Here is an 18,426-nt window from a genome sequence, read left to right as displayed (position 1 = left end):
CATCTTGCTGCTCCCAGACACTTCACATACTAACAGCCTTGTGAGATAGTTACCCTTGTTATCTATATTTCATGCACAAGATATTGGAACACAGAGATATTAGACAACTAGCTCAGGGTCATCCAGCTAGGAAACAGAGCCAGGATTCAAATCCCAGTTTGTCAGACTTCAAAACCTGCCCAAAGATAGGCAAGGACTCGCCAAAGGTCATTTTGCTGGAGCCTAGCACTTCTGGCTCTCATTTGTGTGCACACTTTGCTATGCCATGCTGCTACTTTAGCCCACACTGTAGGGTACCTTCCAAGCATCATTTTCTTATTTAAAAGTGCATGTCTCCCTGGATGAACTGTGTATTCCTCCAGGGCAGAGATTACATTATTTCTGTGTTGCCACCTTCTTCAAGGGCTTGCCCAAGCTTTGCCTTAAGCAAATAATGACTTGTAATCAGCTTCTTAGCTGCTCCCTGGAGATTCGTGGCACAACACCCCAGTACTACTTGTGGCTTAGACGTGAAGAGTCAGGAAGTAGAATTTGAAGGAAGGAGTCGCCTCACCCCCTGCTTTCTGTTTTGTTCTCTGCAACACAGATTGAAGATGGAGGCAAGGCAGCCTTGTCCCAGAAGATGAGGACTGGTGATGAGCTGGTGAATATCAATGGCACTCCATTGTATGGCTCCCGCCAAGAGGCCCTCATCCTCATCAAAGGCTCCTTCCGGATCCTGAAGCTGATTGTCAGGAGGTAAGGTGCAGGGAGGCTCCCTATAAGGTACAGGGGACACTGAGACCACTTGGCTCATAGCCTCAATGATAAAGACTCAGGTCTTTATTAATATCAGAAAAAGAGGCATATCTTGTAAGAAGAATTTTGCAGAAACTGAAGCAGAATGGCATTAGAGAAAGAGCATTTGGTTCAAACATTGCCATTGCCACATACTACCCACATCACCCCTTGGATAAATTTATTCTTCCTCTGCAATTCTCAGTCTCCTTATTGGCTATTAGAGAACAAATGGACTTAATACACACCAAAGACCTACCTACTGCTAGCATTTTTCTCTCTCCTCCTTCATAAAAGGCTGGAGACTTAATGAGACCCTACAACCAGTAATGCTAGTCACTCTGGTGGTTGTGGAAAAGGCTAAAAAAGAAAACCCGTCCTTGAGGAGTATACAGTCTAAGAGAGAAAGGACACATCTATGACAAATGAATTAGCTAGCTATGTGTTCTTTTAGAAATGTAAAATGAATTGCTCAGACAGAAATTTCTGTTAGAATTAAAGAGAGTTCTTCAGAAGAGATTGATGAGGTAAAACTGTACAGAGAAGTTGGAATTTGAGCTAAGCAGTGGGTAAAATTTGACAAATAAACCAACAGAAGGGGAAGGGCCTTCCAGGTAAGTGGAGTGACCTATGCAGAAGGACTGTAAGGACATATTCGGGCACACTCTTTCTGCCACCAAACCATCTACCTATTGGTGAACTTTCCATAGGGCCTTATCTTCTTTTTCCTGATGCATGTTTGCTCTGTACTCTGGAGCCCTTTCTAACAGTATGTTTCCTTTATCCTATATACATGTCTTCATTTCTCCATTTCATTCTTATTAGAATATAAGTTGAAAATCATTTTCCCACAATCCTGCTTCTCCCTCTGGTTACTGCACTATCTTCTTTTGTTCATACTCTGTTCTCCAAACCAAAGTTTCTACACATTGCCTCCAATTCTTCACCTACCATTTAACTTTTCACAAACTGCAGTTGAAATTTGACCCCCTAAATACCACTGAAACTACTCTGTTCAAAGCTACACATGACCTCTCATTATTAAGACCAGTGGATTCTTTTCAGTCTTCATTAACTATGGTTTCTATGTGGCATTTGACATGGTAACTCTGAATAATGTCCTTCTTTGTGGATAAATCCCCTTTCTTACTCTCAATACCCAATTTCCTTGCTCTTTTCCTATTGCTCTGTTCAGTTTTTAAAACCAGGTTCCTTTAATACCTGCTGTCCCTTTGACCACCCTTTAAATGTTGGTCTTTCCTCTAGTTCCACCCTTTCTAACTTCATTCATATACTATGGAAAAATCTCACCCAGTCCCAGAGCTTCAATTATAACCTACATAGGTGGATGATTATATCTCTATGTCCCAGACCCAAATGGTCCACTTCCAGTTGGACATTTATATTTCGATGCCTCAAAAGTTTTTTAAGCATAACATGCTCAAAGCCTGACATGTCATTTTCTCCCCCCAAATTCCTTATCTCAGTGACTGGAACCAACATGTCGATTAAGTCACAAACACAGTAGCCATCTTAAAATGTTCCATTATTCTCATTTTCTACATCCAAATGATGTATCCTAAGAAGAGAATACTTAGTGGGAAAGAATTTTGAGTGAGTAAGGGTGAGGTTATATAGCATCATAGTGATTTATTATATTACCTGCTGGTACCGAAATTCAAGCCATGCCAATGCACGTACTCAGATAGGAGGTAACATGTTAAATAATGCCTTATATAATAGACACATTGTCATTGACTCAAGAGTGGATCAGTCATGATTTATATTTTAAATAAACCTTCTTGGCTGGGTAGCTTGGTGAATTTGGAAAAGTTACTGCTTTGTATATATATTGATCTATGTATATTTCTTTCTAGTTCAGTCACATGGGAAATGATAGTTCCTATATAATGGAATTGTAGTGATGATTAAATGAGGCAGTTTCTGTAAAATGCCTTTTACATAATGGGCTCTCAATGGATTTCAATCCCGTTCCTTTTCCTAGAGTATAAACAAAGCATAACTGGAGTAACCAGGCAGTTAAATAAGGAAAATATCACAATGGTAGTATACCTTGCAACATAATCTTCAGAGAGCATGATTTGCTGGGAAGCCCTTTGAATAGTGACAAAGATCTAAAGAGGAAATAAAAGCCCCTGTTAAATACTGGTTGTAAAGATACCGGCATCGAGAGACAGTGTAGATACCATCCAGGGTGACTTCTGATCCAGTCATAAGAAAGAAGGTGTTTGGGTGTGTTACTTACTCATCCTCCTTTGGTGAACTGTACGCCTTCTTTCTCCCTACTGTTGCAAAATCTGTCACTATCAGTGCCTCAGGAGCGACTATAAATATGGCCTTAGATATAGTAGGTTTCCTTGGTGTGGTAGGTGCTATGGCTCCCTGAACCTATACTGTCTACCCTATCAACCTCCCTCTCTCAGCCCCTATTGGAGGAGGTGGTCAATCACACAGTTTATTAGGTAATGCTGCCCTCTTGTGGAAACCTTATCCTTCATATAAGTACTACCCTAGGGGTAGGATAGAACATGTATCCCTTCTGTCATTTTTTTCCAAGTGGTTCCATAAATTTATGAAATAACTCTTAGCACATAAAATAAATGTGATCTTGAACATTTACCCTGGTGTTTTATACTAAAATAGGACCTTTGTTTGAGTAAGCAATCAACTGAGAAAGATTCAACAACTTCAGGTCTGAGCTTACATTCTCAGAAAGAATATGAAAAGGAACTTTAAAAAATAGCCTATTATGAAAACTTGTCCCAGTTATTTCTCCTATATTGTCTTTTAGATAACGGTCAACAAAGTCAGAAATCTAGATGTTACCCTCCACTCTTCTCTCTTGACACACCCCCTCCAATTCAAGCATTTCTAAGTCTTCATGATTCTATTAAACATCTGTCTATAGCATTTGTCCTAATCCAGTCACTCATGATTTCTACCTAAACTATTGTAAAAGCCTTCTTAATGACTTCATCCTTCAGTCTCGCCTCCTTCCAACCAATCCATTATCCAAATAGGTATCTGATCATATCACTTATCTATTTGAAAAAGCAAAGAAACAATAACCATACAATCATGTTGGTACCAAGAGATTCATTTAATATTGATATAAGTTACAAACTATATTGAAGGTGTTGTATTTATTTTTCCTGCAAAAAGGTATCCTGTTTGCATTATAAGAAGAAAAGTAGTTAGAAGATCAGAAAAACATAATTTGTCACGTCAATTAGTAAATATCAAAGGCATATTTCATAGTCAGTGATTACATCCCCTTTTTAAACGTTCAGAGAAAGTATTTTTTTTAAAGATTCATTTATAAAAGAACTGGGGTACAAGTCGGTTGTGCAGGAGGGTGAGAGTATTTACCAGAGACAGAGCAGGTAACAGAACAGGCAGACTGATGAAATACACTGCTGAGGGGAGCAGCGGGCAAGACAGGAGAAGTCTACTTTGCCATGTGGGATTATTCTCACCAGCCGGCCAGGATCGAACCTGCGCTGCAGAGGCTGAGGACAGCTTCACAATGTGGCGCTCAACCTCCTGTGCCACCAGGGAGGGCCAGAGAAAGTATTTTTAAATGATCATATGGCATGCCACAAAGAAAACCTTTGTAGACACTTACAAGTAGAAATCACATTTGCCCTGTTCTCTGATGATAATGTCAGCCTTTTAAATGTTAAAGCAAAAACTAGACAAAAATCTTCAACATCTTGAATATTTCAGAACAGAAAGAGTAGAAGATTAATAAAAAGGCACAAAAATGAGAGAATGACTTACCAAAACTTTGAGAGAAATATTCAGAAGTAAATTCATAACTTTAAATATTTCATTATTAAAGATGAAGAATGAAATTACATGACTAAGAATCCAATATGCTATGAAGCCAAGGGGTACGTTTTTTTTTTGTGGGGGGATGATTTAAGTAGATAAGCCTCTAGCAAATTTAATCAAGAAAACAAAGATAAATTATAATAAAATTTGAATGATGGAGTATCACAACAAACATAAAGAAGATTTCATAAATTATAGAATATTACTATAATTATACCTTAATAAACCAGAAACTTCAGAGAAACTTTAAAGTCTGGAATAAAATATTCAATTTCAAACTTTTAGATCGGTAACTATAGATACAATGAAAATAATTATCAAAGAGAAACTTCCAAATACACTTTAGGGTCAGATGTTTTTATCAGTGAGTTACTTTAATCTTTTTAGGAATAACTAAGTTCAATTCTTTAACACTGTTATAGTTTAATCCTATGGCACTTGTTATAGTTCAATTCTATATCACTGTTAGAAAATTGAAAAGCTTGCAGTTATTCACATTGTTTTTGAAGCTAGCAACACTCTGATACCAACACCTGATAAACTGCTCTGAAAAAAAAGAGAATATTCTATCCAATTTGTGAACTTAGATTAAAACCTGTAAATGAAATTCTATTAAATATAATTCAGCAATACTGGACAATAATAATTTATTTCAAATGTTAAAATATTTTTTTAAAAAGATAAATCTGTAACTCTCATAATTATATAAAATTAACATGTTAACTATTTTATTTAATTAATGAGGAAACTGGTGTCATAATCAGTTCAAAGGATAAGTCAATGAAACACAAATTTATCTTTAAACTAGCAATAGACTACAAAGTCAATTAGGATCTCTAAAGAGAAATATACCCCCATTCACAATAGTACCCGAACACATAAAATTCTTAGGAATGACCTTAAGAAGAAATATGCATGAGAGAAAGTAGATGTATGTGGTGGAAGTTACAAAACTGTACCAAAAGAGAAAATGGATGCAGGGCATTTTTGATAATGTGAGTCAAGTCTCAGGGCATTGTATTAAATGATAGAGTGGAAAAAATAAAGACAAAATTTAACGGACAGTGTATTCATGTCTTGGTTTAGGCATGCACTTCACAGAAAATTTCCAAACCATTTCTATATCAGCAGCTCACTCCCCTGTCTGTACCATGGACTTTGACAACCTTTCAGCCAACGAATATTTATTGAATGACTGACCTATGCTAGAGTCTGGTGATTCAGTCATGAGTAACAAAGGTGTGATCCCTGTTTGCAAGGAACCTTGACACCTACTTTTTCTCCATCAGGGTTTCTTATCTGAATCACAGAACAAAGGATATAAGTCGAGTAACTATTATCTTCATTTTCCCAATGATGGAACATAATTAGGAACATGCTAGATGCATTAACGAATAAGTTATTTTGTTAGGTACAATGGATGCTTTGGGCCTGTAGCTATCATCAGAGAACATCATTTAAGATCTTATTAGAAATGCAAATTATTGGGTCCCATCTGAATCAAAACCCTGGGTTTGGTGCCCAGCAATGTGTTTTAACAAGCTTTCCAGGTGAAAAGCTTATAATTTGAGAACTGCCTTGCAGTATTAGAACTTAATTCTCATGAATTGGTTAAGAAAGAATGAATATTCAGGGCCTCCCTGGTGGTCCAGGGGTTAAAGTCTCATGACTATCAAGCTATCACCAGCCACTACAGCATGAGTTCAATCCCCAGCCAGGGAGCTAACCCATAGGTGCAGCAGACCTTTCATCTCACCCACTGCTCCCCTCAGCAGTGTATTTCAGTAGATCAGCCTGTTCTGCTCCCCACTCTATCTCTGGCGAATCCTCTCACCCCCTCTCCGCACCTCTGGCCTATACCCCAGTTCTTGAATGCATAAATAAATAAAAAATAAATCTTTTTTAAAATAAATTTTATTTTTATATTCCCCATACAATTACAACCCCCTTATTTTGACCCCCAACCCCTCCCCTCCCCGCCCCCCACCCCCCATAGAGTGTCTCTGGTTCATAGTTTTTTTGTTGATTTTGATTTTCACTTTCTTATAGTTATTCATTTTCCTGGTCCCTTATTTAAGTTTTCTAGATTCCTGCTATAAATGAGACCATCCGGTATTTTTCTTTTTCTTTCTGGCTTATAAAAATAATTTTTTTTTAAAGAAAGAAAGAATGAATGAATCCTCAAAAACTATAGGACATTGCTAAAATAAAAGACAACATAAAGAAGTGGAAAGATATTCTATGCTCATGTATTGGAAGAATTAGTATAGCTAAAATGCCCATCTTCCCCAAAGCAATACATACATACAGTGCAATCCCCCTAAAAATTGCAATGGAAATCTTCAACGAAATAGACTAAACATTACTGAAATTTATATGGAACCACAAAAGACCTCAAATAACCAAGGCAGTCTTGACAAAAAAAGAATAATTGAGGTATCATGCTCCTAGTCTTCAAACTATACCATAAGGCTATAGGAATCAAAACAACATACATGCAGACTAAATGAATAGAATTCAGAGTCCAGGAATAAACCCAAGCTCATATGGATAGTTAATCCAAGAGTATGCAATGGAGAAAGGAAAATCTATTCAATAAATGGTGCTGGGACAATTGGATAGCCACATGCTAAAAAAGAAAGTGGACCACTATCTCACACCATAAACAAAAATTAACTCAACATGGATTAAAGACTTAGATGTAAGACAGAAGCCATATAAAATCATAGACGAAAACATAGGCACTCCACAACATTGGTTTCACTCTTGTCTTTGGAGATTTAATTCCAATGGCAAGGAAAATAAAAACAAAAATAAAGAAATGGGACAATATCCAACTAAGAAACTCCTGTACAGTGAAAGAAGCTATCATAAAAATGAAAAGACATCCCACTGAACTAGGAGAAAATATTTGTAAAGCATATATGCCAAAAGTGGTTAATATCTAAAACACATAAAAAACTTATAAAACTCAACAAGAAAAATCAAGCAGTCCAATTTAAAAATGGAGAGGAAATCTAAATAGACACTTTGCCAAAGAAGGTAAATAGATGGCCAATAAGCACCAGAAAAAAATATTCAACATCACTTATTATTGGGGATATGCAAATTAATACCCAAATGAGATACCAAATCACTTTCATGAGACTGACCCATATCAAAACAAATAAACAAAAAAAACAAACAACAAATGTTGGTGAGGATGTGGAGAAAAATGAGCCCCCAAACACTTTTGGTGGAAATGTAGACTGGTCTAACACTGATGGAAAATAATATGGAGGTTTCTTAAAATACTGAAAATAGATCTAACATGTGACCCAGCAATTCCACTCATTCCTCGGTATTTATCCAAAGACTGCAAATGCACTAACTATAAGGGATATATGCACTGCTATATCCATCACAGCACTATTTACAATAGCCAAGTTATGGAAACAAGTAAGTGCCCAACAACGGAAGAAGGGATTAAGAATATGTGGTACATATACACGGAATACTATCAACTGTGAAAAATAAATAAATAAATAAATAAATAAATAAATAAATAAATAAATAAGCGATGAGATCTTACCATTTGTGACAACATAGATGGAACTGGAGAGCATTATGCTGAGTAAAGTAGGACAGAAGGAGAAAGAAAAATGCTGGATGATTTCACTCATTTGTGTTCTATAGAGAAACAAAGAAAAGGAACAGGCAAATCTCAACCAAAATGAGTCCTATAAATCTGACTGCAGAATTAAGGCCATTAGAGGGGGAAGGAATATGGGCATGGGAACAAAGAAGGGACAAGGTCCAATGGTCTATGGTGACAGGATATGATACTTTGCTGGTGGCTGTGATGATGTGCATCCCAGGAATCATGAACCTGTTCCCCTGAATCATATGCAGTGCAGTAAATCAATATCACCACAACAATAAACATTTTCAAATGTTTATTAACATTTAATAAAAAACATTTATTTTTATTTTTTGTATATTTTGCATCTTCAAGTCTGTGTGTTTTCTTTTTTTTAAGATTTATTTATTTATGCATACAAGAGCAGGGGTACAGGCCAGAGATGCGGGGGGGGGGGTGGTGAGAGGATTCACCAGAGACAGAGTGGGGAACACAACAGGCAGACTGACTGAAATACACTGCTGAGGGGAGAAGTGGGCGGGGATCAAAATCATGCTGCAGAGACTGCGGATTACTTCACAGTGCGGTGCTTAACCCCTTGAGCCACCAGGGAGGCCCAATAAACATTTTTTAAAAGAAAAACTAAGTCCAACTCTGATAACCTTTTCGAGGTTTCTCATACCTCATTGTCTCTACACCTGCTCTTCAATTTCATCAAAGTCTCAAATATCATTTTCTCCTATTCTGTCAGTCTCCTTTTGCTCACCATGGCTCAAGCTTCTCCTTACTCTATTCATTTAGTCTTAGTAACTGCATTCATTCATGGTTTTAACTACCACCTCTGTACTCTTGACTGTATCACCAATTCTAATCTTTCTCCCAAATTCATATGCACAGCAATCTGGTAAAAATCTCTACAGAAAAATCCAACACAAACATTGAAATGCAATGTGTATGAATCTGAATATTTGATTACCTAGCCTATAACACTCTCTCCCCTTCCCATAGCAGTCGGTGGTACTGTCAGCCACCTAGCCAACCAAAGCGAAAAACCAGACCTTTTGGAACCTTGCTCTCCCTCACTAAGTCGTGTTGATTTGACCTTTTAGACATTTCAAGAATCTTTACTTTTCTCTCCATTTCCACTGCCACTGCCCTAGTTGAGACTCTCATCTTCTCTCCCCTGGACCTTTTCAGTAGCTTCTCTGTTGTATCATATCTCTCCTCCAATGTGTTGCCACAGAAATAGATAAAATACAGACCATTTATATCAATCCCTGGTTGAAAACTTGTCAGTGGCAGACATGGTTTGTACGACATTTTATATCTTTCTCCTCACCCATATCTACAAGCTCATCTATCAATAGCTTTCTTTACCTTCTCTTTTATGTTGGAGCAATACCATCTTCCCATATTTATGTGACATTTTTCAATGCTGTGCTTCTTTTTATTCTATGATTTCTGGAACTTACTTTCCCTACTTAATGCCTTCACATTAACATTCTTTAAGACTCAGCTCTGGGATTGCTGTTTCTAAGATACTGATGCTAGGTTGAATTAGGTGGCTTTTCTCTGACTCCCACAGAACTATAAACTTTATCACATTGTATTGAAATAATCTGCATTTATTTTTCCCATTAGACTTGACCAGGGGTTGGCAAGCTACAGCCTACCACCTGTTTTTTTGTGTGACCTGCTAGCTGAGAGGTTTTTTAAAATATACTTTTAAATGGTTGGGGACAAAATCGTGAGAAGAATAGTATTTCATGACATGTGAAAATTATATGAAAATCAAATTTCAGTGTCCATAAATAAAATGCTATTGGATCAGAACCATGCCTATTCAATTAGGTATTGTTTGTGGCTGCTTTCGTACTACAACAGCATAGTTTAGCAGTGGCAGAAACTGTATGACCAGAAAAGCCTAAAAGTAGTTATGATTTAACCCGTCTATAGAAACAAAATTGCCAATCTCTGAATGATAAGAGCCAGAAGGAAAGGGGTTGCTCCATACTCATTGCTGTGTCACCAGCACTGATACACTGGATGGCCCATAGGGAAGACTCAGATTTTTTTTTTTTTACATACATATCCTGATGTCCACATCAGAGAACATGAGTAACTGGTCTACTTGATAGTTATATTTTTTATGGTCACTTAAATTGGCATATGAAATTGCATACAGTCTCTTAAGACTATGATTATTTGCATGCCTGTTTTTTAAGTAGATGATCAGCTCTAGGTACATTAATCAAAATATCTAATTTTTGTCTTAGAAACCTGATGGCCAGATCTTGAATCAACATAATTATAAAAGGAATTGCTGTATCTTGGGACTTTGTCCAGGCTACCTGCCAACCTCCCTAGCTGATTTTTCTCAGTTGTTGTCATTAAATCCCTGCCATCGACAATTAAATGGAAGGAGGAAAAATTGTTAGAACTATAGTCATCATATCACATATTCATATATTAGGGACAGAAGAAATTTCACAGTTCACACAGTATTAAGGAAGTCTTAGAAAAGGAAAAAATGGAAAATTAAAGTAATATTATAAAGCAGGGGTAGGTAAACTATGATCTGTGATCCAACTTGGCCTGCCACCTGTTTCAGTTTAAATTGGAACACAGCCATGCTCATCCAGCTACATGTTGTGTATAGGCAGTTTTTACACCACAGTGGCAGAACTGAGTAGCTGCGGCATAGAACATATGGCCTTCAAAACCTAAAATATTTACTGCCTGGCCCTTTACAGAAAAAGTTTGCTGAATCCTAGTTTAAAGCATCCTCCAAAACAGATCTTGAGACTCTATGTATAGGCTTGAAGGACTGAAAGAGAACTTTTTATACTCTATAAGTGAAAACGAATCAAAAAGCACAGAATGTTTAAACCAACAAATACATAAATCAGACTGATGAATTCTTGAGATTCAACTGTTTTTTGTTTTTTTTTTTTTTTTTGAATTTGGGTGTAGATGTGGTTGGTATAGAGGAAAATGAGCAATATTTGTGCTCACACACATACGTGCTTCCTTCCTCCTATTCAAAAGATAATAATTGCATGGCAAATGATACTGAGTAATCTAGATACTGAGTTTGCTGCTGGGGATTCCATGGAGAATGAAACAGACACATCTCCTGTCCACATACAGCTTATAGTCTGTGTGGTTGACCCTGCCACAACACGACCCCTCTAGCTGAAACTTTTGCTTGTAGAGCCTCTTTGTCCCATTCTTTTCCCACCTGCATAATACAAATACTAGCGTCTCGTTTACAAGTTTGTTGTAAGGATTAAATGAGATTTTGTAAAATGATTTTTCCCAAGTCACTATAAAAAATTTATTGAGTGTCCACTATGTCCAGGCACTGTTCTAGGTATTGGTGGTAATGTAGTAAATCAACAGATTTAAAAGGAAAATCTGGCCCTTACGGAAACTGCATTTTAGTCAATTATATGAAAGTACCTGAAATAAAGAAAGAATATGGTAACTGTTCTTTCCCCTGAGTAAATGAAAGGAAGGCAGTGCTTATCTTTCAGTACTGGTTGAAGCAGGGAGTACAATACTGACTAAAACTTCATCACAGATTTTCTTTTTATGGCTAGCACTTTGACAGCATGGAACAGGTGTTATTATCAGTCATATAGTACCTTAATAATTGTCCATCAGAATAATCATTAATTTGGATAACTCAAGTTGTAAAAGACAGTTCCAAATGGGTTTACTTCTCACTTCTTAATTGTGCCCCTTTTGCTTTTTCTGTGTTAATCCTTGATTGAGAAAGTTTTCCACCTCTCTCTGTCACGCCAAACACTGATCATACACCAAAGTCAAGCTCCAGTTGAAGGAAAATGTAGTCAAAATTGAAAGGGAATTTTATAATCATTGTACTCATTGACCCCATTTTATAGATGAAAATCAGAGGTCCAGGATGAGGAAGGACTCTCCTAAGGTCATACAGCTTGTAACTGACAGAGATAGGGCGAAGCGAGCAGCTTCTGCTCACCAGTCAAACATCCTTGTCACTATTTCTGGGATGTCTTATTTGCTACCTTCTCTAGGAAGTTTCCCTGCACTTGAGAACATCTCACACCCAAAATGCCTTTGTGATTCTATCCTTTACCTTATTATTTTCCTCATCCAATTCTTCTTTTATTAATCGATCCACTTCCAAGGATTTAATCTATCTCCTGGATATAAGAGACTGCCCTTTGACCAACTTTACCTCCTTCTTGAGCTGCATACTGCCATTTCAAAGTGTGCATTATCCTTTACCCAGCCTCCCCTGCTGTTAGCCTATTTCTGTCCATAGCACATTTCCCACCCCTGTAAGTCAAGCTCACAATTGTAGAATCCATACCCTTCAATTCCCTCTTTTATCTCCAACAGCTCTGAGTCCTTTCTGAGATCTTTCTGCAGTGTTACTAATATCCATCTCATCTATCTCCTTTACTTTCTTCCTGCTACTGCCAGGGACTCATTAACTCTTGTCTGGATGTCCTCCAACCCATCCTTTGCAGTCCTGCCAAATGAATCTCACTAAAGCAATCTTTGTATTCATTTCAATCAGCAGTAATTGTGCTCCCAGCAAATCTCATGAGTTATGTAATCTTGGTTGTGCTTAGCCTAGGTCGTGTCATTCCCTTTCTCGAAAAAACTTCCAATCACCTCCAGAATTAAGTCCAAATATTTCATTCCAATATTGAAAACTCTGTATTGATGGTTCTCAATAATGTTTTTTTTTCATTTTCTTATATTCCTGAAACCAAAAGGGGTACGTATACATTAAAAAAAAATATTTTCTCACGTGTACATACCCAGTTCTTTCACTTGTGGCTTGAACCTCATACCTCTTCTCTTCTTTATAAAATCATGTTCCTTTAATTCCCACTCTGCCTTTATCATCTACTGTCAGCCTGTTATTCTTCTCTTTGTCCTGCTTCCTTCTTCTGTGTCTCCAAACTGGCTCAAGTCTCTCCCATCTTGAAAACAAACTTTCTCAAACTTACCTCAGATACTACCCTTTCTTCTCTCACTGTCTAACTACTTTGAAAACTTGTGTACAGTCACTATTTCTTCTCTATCACCTTCCACTCACAAGACAAACCCTTAACAATTTAATTTTGTCTCCCAAATATCTCAAGTGACTCTGGCCAATATTACCAGTGACCTGATAATTATTTAAAACAATGAATTTTTTTCAGTTCTTATATTACTTCAACTCCATAGTAGTATATTAGGGCTGCCATACCAAAGGACCACAAGCTCAGCACTTTAAAACAGCAGAAATTCTTTTGCAGGTCAGGAGGTTAGAAATGGGAAGTCAAGGTGTTGGCAGAGTCATGCTCTTTGTGAAGACTCTAGGAAAGAATTCTTCTTTGCCTCATCCTGATCCGGTGGTTGCCAGCAACCCTTGGCATTCCTTGGCTCATAGACACATCACTCCAATCTGCCTCTGTCTGCATGATGCATTTTTCCTTCTGTCTCTGCATATCTCTGTATGAGCATGGCTTTTTTGTAAGGACACCAGTCATTGGATTTAAGATCTACCTTAATCTAGTATAACCTCTTCTTAACTAATAACATCTGCAAAGACCCTAATTCTAAATAAGGTTGCATTCTGAAGTTCTGAATGGACATGAATTTGGTGGTGGGAGGGATACCATTCCACCCCATTCTATCCAGTGCAACTTTTCCTCAGCACTCAATGACATTGATTGCTGCTTTGTTGTCAAAATTTCCTCTTCTTTTAGCTCCAATAACACTATCCTTCCACTGGTTTTCTTTGGTTTCTTTTATCTGTACATTTTCTATGGTTCCTCCTCTTCTGTTTTCTCCTTAACTATTAGTTCTGAACAAGGTATTCTTCTCACATTACACACTGTGTGTGATTTTAATCCATTGCCATGATTTTACTTAGCAAGTAAGACTTCTAAATCTCAGATTCCATACCATACCATTCTCCCATAAGTCCCACTTCTTTCTGGGCATCTCTATTTATATGGAAATCTCCATGGATATTTCAAAAACTCCAAATATTTATATCAATCCCATTAATCTTCAACTTCAGCACCTAATAAGACCTTCTTCTGCTCCTATGTAACAAATAGTTCACTATTGAAAACTCAGTTTCTCAACTACTTACCTCTGTGTCTAACTAATCAAGTCATGGGAATTTTTACCCACTGAAAATGTTTCAAATTTCTCCTCTCTTGCTTGGTCACTGCAGTAGTCTCACAACTAGTTTATCTACCTCTGCCTTGCCATGTTTCCTACCTCCTGGATTTATTCTTACTCTGCAACCAGAGTTTTCCCTTCATATGTAAATCTGGGCATGAAACCCTTACTCAGAAAAAAAAAAAACCTTCAAAGTTATTTTTTGTGTTAAGGATAAAAATCTAAATTCCTTGGGTCTCCTTGGTGGCACAGCTGTTGAGCGCTGGGCTGCAAAGCTACCCGCAGCCTCTGCAGCGCTAGTTCGATCCCCGGCCAGCCGCTGGCAAGGGTCCCACATGGCGCGCAGACCTCTCCTGTCATTCCCACTGCTCCCCTAGGCAGTGTATTTCATCAGTCTGCCTCTCCTGTTTCCCGCTCTGGCTCTGGTGAATTCTCTCACCCTCCCACACTTCTGACTGTACCCAGTGCTTGTATAAATCAATCAATCAATCAATCAATCAATCTTTGGGGAAAAAAAATCCAAATTCCTTAATGTGACCTACAAAAAACCCTTTAGAATATTACCCCTATCTATCTACACATACTTGCCACATACTATGGTTGTGTTCAACTGTCGTGCTTCCCCAACTGTAACATCATCTCCCAAAATCTCTGCCTTTTCACATTCTGCTCCTTCTTCCTTTTCTTTGCTTTGCTGACTCTTATTCAACACTCAAAACTTAACCTACACTTTACCACTTCTTAGAAGCTTTCCTTGGCTCTTTTAACCTTGAACTGTATTAAGTTGTTCTGCCATAAACAGCACCCTCTGATTTCCACTATCTAAAACTCCTTACTAGAAATTGTAATAGTCCCTTCCCTTGTCTGTTTTATCCTATAAATTTTGAGCAGTGTACATGTATCACCCATTCTTGTACCTCTAGAATATTCGCCATAGTGCCTAACAGGGTTACATGCTCAATACTTATTGAACAGCTAACTGAATGGAATGAGTGTCTACCAGGCAAGGGAAATGAGCATCACTGGAATGAGAACTGAAAGCTGAGAATCCCAGAGGTGTTAGGTTGTCAGATTTCCAAATACTTGAAAATTGAGGTGATTGATGGGTTCAGAAAAGGAAATAAATCTTTAAGTCAAAGATGAGTCCAGAGTTTCTTGCCTAATAGAACAGATGTAGTTACAAGAATTAGAATTTCTTAAGTACCTAGTTGATATTGAGCATTTACCTAGCTAATATATGTATATTATGTCAGAAAGAAGGTAAATTATGAGTTTTGTTTGAGACATGTGGAAGTTGAAGTGTCTGTAAGACCTCTGACTAGAAAGGTCCAGCAGACAATTGTAACCATAATTCTCATGTACAGAAAAGAAACAAGGACCCAATAATCATATTGGGAATTACTAGGACAGATGGTAAGTTAAGCCATTGGAGGAGGATCTTCCCAAAAGTGTAGTATAAAGGATAAGAAAAGAGAACTAGGGACAAGAACCTGGGGGACATATATTTAAGAGCTGAGCATATGGAGTTGAGCCATTATTTTATTCATTCATTCATCTGACAAATGTTTGCTGGGACCAATACCTGTGTCAGTCACAAAATGGTCCTTCCCCTCAAGGAGCTGATATTCTACTGGGTATGGGAGGGTTAGGCAATAATCACAAACAAACATATCAGTTAGTGATAAGGGTTATGAAAAACAAAGCAGTGGAAAAACATGTTAAGCAACTGAATGTGGAATGGTAGGTACAATATGAGTAGAGGAGATTTTAGCTAGTTCAGGGAAGGCCTCTCTAAAGATTTTTGAGCTAAGAATTAAATGATAAAAGTTAGTCATATAATGACATGTGAGGAGACAACTCCAGGCAGAAGGCTATCAAATATAAAGGCTATTGAGTATAAAGCTTAAATATGATGTATTCAAGGATTAGAAAGAAAGCTATTAAAACTAGATTGTAGGAAGTGGAAAGAAGCATAAAAGGATATGAAGTTGAAGAGGTAGTGAGGACTCAATTACAGAGGGCCTTGTAAACTCTGGTAAGGAGTGCAAATTTATTCTAGTTGTAGATGGAAACGGTTTTTACCAGGATAGCAGTATGATTTGTTTTGGACTTGGAGATGAACATTCTGGCTGTTGAATGGGGAACAAGTTATAGAATACAGAGGGAAAACAGAAAAATTTCTTAGGAGGCTATCTGCAATAATTCGGGCAAAAGGTGGTTATGGGTTGGGCCTGCGTTTTAGTAATGTAGACAGTGAAAAAGGGGGGGGATGTAAGTTTGTTTAAAGGAATTCAAGTTGAGCAGGGTGGGAGTATAGAGTATGTACATAAGAAATATGAGCTTTATTAGTTTGTGCCTGAGTGATGCTAGTTACTCAGGTGTAAAAGACTAGAAGAACATCTTTGATAAGCAGAAGGAAGAAGTAGGAAATAAATTGCTTGTTTTTGCACATGTTAAGTTTGACATTCTATAGAGCAGGTACATGCTAATGTTGACTAAGTAATAGATGAGTCTAGGGTTCAGATTATAAGTCTATGTTAAATATATAAATTTTACAGTCACCCTCTAATAATTAATGTTTTGAGACTAAATGAAATCACTAATGGATTAAGTGTAGGCAGCAAAGAGGAGAGGTCCTTGGACTGAACCCTGGGATACTCCAATATTTTAAAGACAAGGTAGATGAAGAGCAACCAAAAAACAAACAAACAAACAAACAAAAAACAAACCAAGCTGTGAGAATTGACCAGTGTGGTTGGAAGAAAACCAAAAGAGAAAGAGAGTAGTGTTTCACAACCTAAGTGATGAAACTGATGCAAGAAAAAGTAGTCAACTGTGTCAAATGTTGGTGATACACTGATTTCCAGAACTGACTATTGATTGTGACAAAAAGAACATCATCAGCAACCTTGACAATGGAATGTTGGCGGCAAAAACCTAAATGGATTATTATTTGTTCTAAAGAATGGAAATTGAAGAGGGTTAAGTCTTTCTAGGTGGGGTATTAGCTGGAAGGCAATTGGGGTCAAGAAAGGTAGATATTTTAAGTCATGAATATTAAACACCTGACTGCTAATGGGATAATCCAGCCATGAGGGAGAAATTGATGGTGTAGAAAAGAATGGATAATTGCAGCAGCAAGGTCTTTGGGGAGGTCAGAGCAGAAGTGTGGGGAGATGAACTTTGATTTTAAAATAAGACCTTTCACCTATATTAACAGGAGGTAAGGCAAGGTAGGTTGGTGATGTGATCAGAAGATGATGATATTCTCTTCTTAAATCAAATATAAGGAAAAGGAAGCCATTGGCTGAGAGTGAGAGGAGAAAGGGGCTGCAGAATAGAGAAGGAAAGGACAATCAGAGGTAGATGAAGAAGCATATGGGAGAGTGATATCATGGAAACCAAGGGAGGGGAGAATTTTAAGAAGGAACAGGCCATTGATCAATAGCATCAAATGATTTTGCATTTGAATTGTATGGATATTGAAAAGAGACTATTGGATTTGCAATTAAGTTACTGCTTGACATTGGAGAAAAGGTTTCATGGTTTCAATAAAGCATTAAGAATTGAGGCCCAGTTTATAGTTGCTTGTTGATCTTGATTTTTACTTTATTATAAAAACTTTTTTTTTTCCTGATGCCTTATTTGGATCCTCTACATTCCTTTTGTAAGTGAAACCATCCGGTACTTTTCTTTCTGGTTTAAGGGAGTAGGATCAAACGGGTGAGAAGAGCATGAGGGATTATAATGATGGTACATGGGTGAATTGGTGGTGGGAATTTCACGGAGACTATAACTGAGATAAGAAAGCATACATTGTGGGGCCTCCCCTGGTGGCACAGCAGTTGAGCGCTGGGCTGTGACACCACCCACAGGCTCTGCAGTGCTGATTCGATCCCCAGCCACCAGCGAGGGTCCCACGTGGCGTGCAGACCTCTCCTGCTGCGCCCGCTGCTCCCCTCAGCAGTGTACTTCTTCGGTCTGCCCATTTTGTTCCCCAC

The 18,426-nt window shown here is 37.7% G+C and overlaps 1 protein-coding gene across 1 annotated transcript in view; it reads left to right on the top strand.

Moving 5' to 3' along the window:
- SHROOM4 (shroom family member 4) overlaps window positions 1-18,426 on the top strand; it is a gene marked incomplete at its 3' end in the record, with an annotated part of 230,417 nt that overhangs the window by 104,195 nt on the left and 107,796 nt on the right. The window contains exon 2 of the mRNA XM_084258477.1: window positions 587-738. Within this exon, the coding sequence (XP_084114603.1) occupies window positions 587-738 (152 nt within the window). The remainder of the gene's footprint in view (window positions 1-586; window positions 739-18,426) is intronic.

Source organism: Talpa europaea (assembly GCF_964194135.1).
Source record: "Talpa europaea genome assembly, chromosome: X".
Classification (NCBI taxonomy): Eukaryota; Metazoa; Chordata; class Mammalia; order Eulipotyphla; family Talpidae; genus Talpa; species Talpa europaea.
Note: the sequence above shows the minus strand (reverse complement) of the source record. Positions and strands in the feature narration are given on the sequence as shown.